Source organism: Acyrthosiphon pisum, chromosome A1, assembly GCF_005508785.2.
Source record: "Acyrthosiphon pisum isolate AL4f chromosome A1, pea_aphid_22Mar2018_4r6ur, whole genome shotgun sequence".
Lineage (NCBI taxonomy): Eukaryota > Metazoa > Arthropoda > Insecta > Hemiptera > Aphididae > Acyrthosiphon > Acyrthosiphon pisum.
The window spans coordinates 58,380,036-58,386,054 of NC_042494.1; the positions used below are offsets into that span (position 1 = coordinate 58,380,036).

The window sequence follows — 6,019 nt, forward strand, 5'->3', positions numbered from 1 at the left end:
TGGGCCTAATTTACTAGGACAGTGAAGTTACTTGTGAGAAGAAGCCTACCAATAGTGATGTGTCTATTTGATTTTTTTGTTGTATTATTTAATGAATTATTCTCTTAGTTGAGACTTTTGCACCATTTTATCTTCAGGTGTCTTTGAGGATTCGTGGATTGAGGAATTTGTGTGAGTTATAGGGTAGGTGTGTAATCTTTTATAGAAGAATTTGATTCTTCCTAAACAGTCTTTAGATGCAAATCAGTTTGAAAGGTATGATTAGATATATATGGCAGGGAATTCATTATTTTTCTTGAGGTAATATATTTTTTTCAGGATGGAGATATAGTTTAAACAAAAATTAAATTAGCATCTTAAGTAATAAGCCTTTCTTAATTCTTCATATTTATTTTATTAAATGCATGTTATTAACATTTTAAAACATTTTTTTTTTCATCTTTGCTAATTTATATCATAAATGCGTGTTTTGTAAATGATCCTTGTTTATTTGCTGTATCTGCGTGAGACTCATAAACCATCTTTTCATTTTGTGCGCCCAAAACTTCTTTTATTTTTCTTCTAAAATTTAAATCAAACAATATTAAAGTCAATAAAATATACTCAAAATTCAAATAAAATATTTGTTGTTTAAATTGTTTAGACTGAGCATGTAATATGTAGGTTTGAAACTATTTATTTATATTTTATGATTTATTGGGTTATACCAACTACCATAGAACAATATAGAAGCGAAACTCGATCAGCTGATGGGTGAAGTGTTTTTACCTATGATCTGAAGTCCGAACAATGAAACTGTTTCCGTAACATTGACATGATGTTATACCCGTATTGAAAAACCGTTTCCGCCTAATAGGCAGGGTATTCTGCGCGGGGTCGGGTTGTTTCCACTGTTTACTTTTATCATAGATTACGTATGCCACCCCAACTGGAGACCGTGTTCAAGGCTACAATCGCCCGATTCGGCCAATTCACGGAGTTTCATACCCCTGCTACTACTATTGATTATAAATACTATAGATTCCTCACTGACCGATTTTTCGGTGTCACAAAATATTTACTCCCGTTAGATGGCGAGGCGACGTGACTACTAGCGATTACAATGTTATCTGATGTGACTAAACAAGGCGGCCCTGTTAATGAATTCGGGCTTTGAACCGGCCAGTGAGAAATCTATAGTATTTATAATCAATGCTATTGCATATATTTTTAGTATTTTAAGTCCAAGCTCTGGTTAAAAATAACATAGTATGCGTCATTATATACCATTAGTATCAAATTAATTTTTTTACATACCCAATAGCCATAATATTGCTGCTATTATCTTTTGATGCATTGTTTGTCCATACTGCTATCTTAGTTCCTTTGTTTCGTACGTTAACTATAGCTCCATTAATTTCAGAACTTTGGTCATATATTTCACCAATTATACTTAATATCTAAAAGTAATAATTACTCATAAATGAAAATTAAATAAAAAAAAAAGTTTATTCCTCACTATATTTTTCCAGTATTCATCAACAAGTTGGCTATTTTTTGCTGGTGGTAACTGTAATAACCAACGACCACCGGCACTATTTTTTCCATCTTCCCACATAGGTTTGATTCCATTTTTAAAATAGTTGTAATCACATTGGTTCAAAAGTTGACTTGGACGTTTGATGTGATTGAATAAGCTAAAATGTATAAGATTAGTAATTGGTAATATTTGTTTTTTTTTTTTTAAGGAATTTACTTGATAATAAATTGATAAATCTCTACTTAGGTAGTTAAAAATATTTGAATAAAATGACTGAACATTTTAAATTTATATTTATTATTTAATATAAATTATTAATCTTCATTATTTTATTACTAATATATTTTTTTATTTTTTATTAGAGAAAAGAAAAATAATTACAATTAACACAATTAATAACAAATTAATATGATATCAGGAAACATTGCAATAAGAATCGCTTGATAGGGAACGTCCACTACCAATATAGTAATTCCTTACATACAGTTTAATGAATATTATTATCTTGGAGCATAGGAGGAAACTCAATTTAATAATTATTTTACAAAGTAGTAAGTCACGATTCCAGTTTATTTATCTTAAATCATGGATGCAATTTGAAGACGTGGTTTGAATTAAGGTATTGGTAACCAGTGGAGTAAATAGGGGGGCTTAGCTCACTCAAAGCATAATAGCATACCATTCTTAAAAGTATGTACCTATAAATTATAATTTAAAAAGTGTGTTGGGGCTTGAGCCCCTTCCCTTAAATATTTTTCCAATTTGCGCCACTGGTTGGTATTCAATTTAAGTTTTTGTAAAAACAACTTACCACCAAAAATCTTCAACAGTATCAAAACTAGCAACTTCATGTATATTTTCTTCCCATATTTTACTTTTATTTTCAAAGAACCAAAGTGTCCATTTATTCTCTAATGGATGTTTAACAACTAATTCTGCAATAGCCGATTCTGTTTCAATTGGTTGTTCATTTTCAACTTTCGGTAATTCATCTGACTGATTAACTGGCTCTCCCTAAATAAATATAACTTATTAAAAAAACAAAAGTTATTACAATTAATAAATGAAAGAATACATTTTAGTAGGTAATATGCGCTCCTAAAAACTTACTCATTTCAAATTGACTTCAGAACTTACAAAGCATAAATATTTAAAATGTTGTTACAAACTTGCACTTACTACACTTTCCTAAATTACCATTTAGTATAGATAAACAGTTACATTTTAAATAAATTATTTGTTGTTAAAATTGGTTCAACATCAATTTATTTTCAAAATACTATAATTTTAAGATTAGGTGATTCAATTTATAAATAATCCCGTAAATAATCTTCAAAATATTATGTTTAAATTAAGACTACTAGTAACTTTATCCATAATATATACACTGTCTACCGAGAGAACCAGTCGTAAATCAGTTTTTCTGCACATTTACACATGATACTCTGTCATAGAGAAACTGGTGTCAAGTGGGGATGTGCATTATCGGCTTGTTCTCTCGATGAACAGAGTATATGCTAGCTATACCTGTGACAGTCAATCACACGGCACACCATGTAATTAAAAATAATGCCAGATGGTAAAATTGTATTTACTTTGGTATAATTGAGTTCTGCATAATACATTTTTGTTAGCAGAGTTTATAAATTAAACAGTAAGTTATAGTTATAGCTGTAGTTATGAAATCTGTATTAATGGTCAAAATATACATTTCAGCCTTACAAATAGTACATGTAGCAAAATTAGATATCATAGGGATATAAATTTATTAAGACATATTTCTCACCTCAACCATATTCGTGCGTATATTTTTTATTGACAGTCGCTATTTTCACGTCCAACAAGGAAATCTTTTCTAGAAGACGAAGTAAAAAGAGAAGAAGATCCAAATTCCAATGTGCATTCACTATTCACTAATAACTGTGAAAACTAGCCTAACCTGAAAGTCATGACAAGATCTATTTTCAATTTTGTTATGCTAATCAGTGTTGCCAATGTCCCCATCCATCACCGGTGATATCCCATTTCCCCTTAGATCATTAATTATAGATGGAGCCACACTTTAAAGCCTCGTTTTGACACTAGTGTCGTGTATCAAACGATTTAGATATACCTTAGATCATATACAATGGATAGAGTCATACGAATAATTTATGAAGCCAACATAACTGTAGGACCTCAGTGATATGCGCATGCGCTTGGTCTCTTATCATTAATGTTTGGCGCAAAGTGCTGCAGACGCGCAGTTAAGATAAACAATCGCGCAAGCGCAGATGTCACAGGTCCTATAGTTCCTATAGTTATGTTGGCTTCAACTCATTTTATACGCGTAATATGCTATGACTCCATCCATTGTATATGATCTAAGAGATATACCCATGGCTAAATATAAATATTGTCATATTTTATTTTAGAATTAAAATGCTTGTTTTATGTACATGTACTCTTATGTTTCATCATGGATAAGACTGAAGATAAAATCCCCTGATCCATAGGGAATTTTGTCGCCCATCCTCTTAGTGTTGAAAGTCCTTAATTAATAAACAGTCATTTTTACTTATAATCATTTCGAAAAAATCAATAATTAGCTTAATACTTAAAAAATACCTGTCAGTGGATATTTTTTTTCTTCTCTGAGATATCTATAGGCCTTAGGTGACAAGCTTCTAAGTGTTATAGCATTGACTACGTCATTTTCTGTCTACTTATATACTTTTTTGTTGGGATATAAAAGTAATTTTATTTGTGTTTCAGTAAACATTCCTGACAACACTTTATTAAATTCAATTTCATTTTTTTCTTTTAATTTATTATTTGGTATGGAATTAATAATTTCTTTCTGTAATTTAATGGTATTTTGTAATTCTAAATTTAGTTCTTTTTCTTTTTTTAATTTTAAATGTAGATCCAATAAATGTTGTTTAAGGCTGTTTAAATAAAACATAAAAATAAATAGAATTGAATTATACATTAATAATTATTTGTATTTTTTTCATACTTCTCAACTTCATTCAAATCATCACCACACTGTGTACTAACATCAGCTCTTTCCACTGGAAGTCTAGAATACACCATACCTATTTCACACTGAATACCAACATCTTGTGTTTCACTTAATAATTGTACTCCAAAATCAGGTAGATCATTCAAACAATAATTATTATTATTTGAAGTAAATGGATCAATTTTTTCTTTAGGTACTTTAGAGCTTTGAAAACTAGATTGCAATAAACTATCATGTGTAGAGTGTGGTGTATGTGTATTTACAGGCTTACATTTAATTATTGGTTTTTGAATTCTGAGCTGGGATAAAATGATTCATTTTAGAAAAGATTAATTGATTTTTTTATACTGAAAAATAATAACCAACCAAATTTTTTGATGGTACAGCATTGGGTTTAAGATTTCGTTGATGTTTAGGAGAATGTTCTAACATTCTTTGAATCAATGGTTTTTCATAATCAGATGAATCAAAATGTAATGAGCATACTCGTGCTATAACGTTTACATACATTTTAGGTAAATTAAAATAATTATATACTTAAAAACCAAATTAATCTATAGTTATTGATTACTATGTATCCATGTAGGCGAATAATATAAAACCACATATAAATGTTTACTAACCAGAAGAAATTTTAATTTTTTCGGACATAACACTAAGTTCAATCCACAATTTTTGTAGATATTCTTCCTTAGGAAAACGATGAAGGATTGGTTTATTTTCGGCAATTTTTGATGTACGACTGCCACTCGCCCACTCGTACAATTTTTTACAACGTACACAGGCATTATAAAAAATTTAAATAAAAAAACAACAAACAATGATGATTATAATATATTAATATGTTCCATTTTTCCATTACTCTACATTATGAATTATAACAAATACTATAAATGATAATATGCAGCATTAATAATAATAGTATAATATATTTATGGAAAATGTTCAACTCAATACAGTATATTATTATCATAATATAATAAGAATTCCCGCTAAATAGTATTTCAAATTGTGGGACCGGCTGACGTCATTTTTCAAGTGATAACAATGAATGCGCGTAACAACTGAATATCGTCAGAGTTGTTGTCATACCACAGAATTCTGGTGTCCAATTTAATCTAATTTTTTACACACGAATACACGTTTAATAATGTTGCTTGATCGCAAATTCGCAACAGCCATAGACGATAGTAGGCGTATTTTTATGCGAACCAATTATTAATGTAGATAGGTCCTAGCATAGCATATTAAGGGTTATAGGCCTATAATATACCACTACAAAATAATTATTCAATTTTAAATTTGATAAATTTTGTCAAAATTTCAACTTCAAATGCTTATAAAAAATAATTGTGCCTATGTATTTTTAATATTTTTCAACTGCTATTGTAACAATGTATCAGGAGCCTTGCATTAAATTTTCACGCATTTTTACCAAACAAATAAAATTTTATTGATATTTATAGAAAAAAAAATTTTAAAAATTTGAAAAATGA

General features: G+C 29.2%; 2 protein-coding genes across 2 annotated transcripts; both read right to left on the reverse strand.

Annotated features, from left to right (window-relative positions):
- Window positions 1-374: 374 nt before the first annotated feature.
- On the reverse strand, window positions 375-3,455 carry LOC100169333 (eukaryotic translation initiation factor 4e 1a-like). The gene is given in 5 exon segments (NM_001162353.1): window positions 375-561; window positions 1,297-1,439; window positions 1,499-1,676; window positions 2,331-2,533; window positions 3,306-3,455. Coding segments are annotated over 5 exon segments (645 nt in total). The 5' UTR covers window positions 3,315-3,455; the 3' UTR covers window positions 375-449.
- Window positions 3,456-4,420: 965 nt separating this feature from the next.
- LOC107882982 lies at window positions 4,421-5,329 on the reverse strand. The gene is made up of 2 exons (XM_016802244.2): window positions 4,890-5,329; window positions 4,421-4,822 (listed from the first exon to the last, which is right to left on the reverse strand). Exons 1-2 carry the CDS (start codon window positions 5,031-5,033, stop codon window positions 4,490-4,492), a joined length of 477 nt encoding a protein of 158 aa, XP_016657733.1. The 5' UTR covers window positions 5,034-5,329; the 3' UTR covers window positions 4,421-4,489.
- Between the last annotated feature and the right edge of the window lie 690 nt (window positions 5,330-6,019).

Bases quoted from the DNA above. Each gene is read 5' to 3' on its own strand.
- LOC107882982 (XM_016802244.2), bottom strand. From the start codon at position 5,033: ATGTATGTAAACGTTATAGCACGAGTATGCTCATTACATTTTGATTCA. The intron at 4,823-4,889 runs GTTGGTTATTAT...ATTTTATCCCAG, and splicing joins CTGTACCATCAAAAAATTTG to CTCAGAATTCAAAAACCAAT.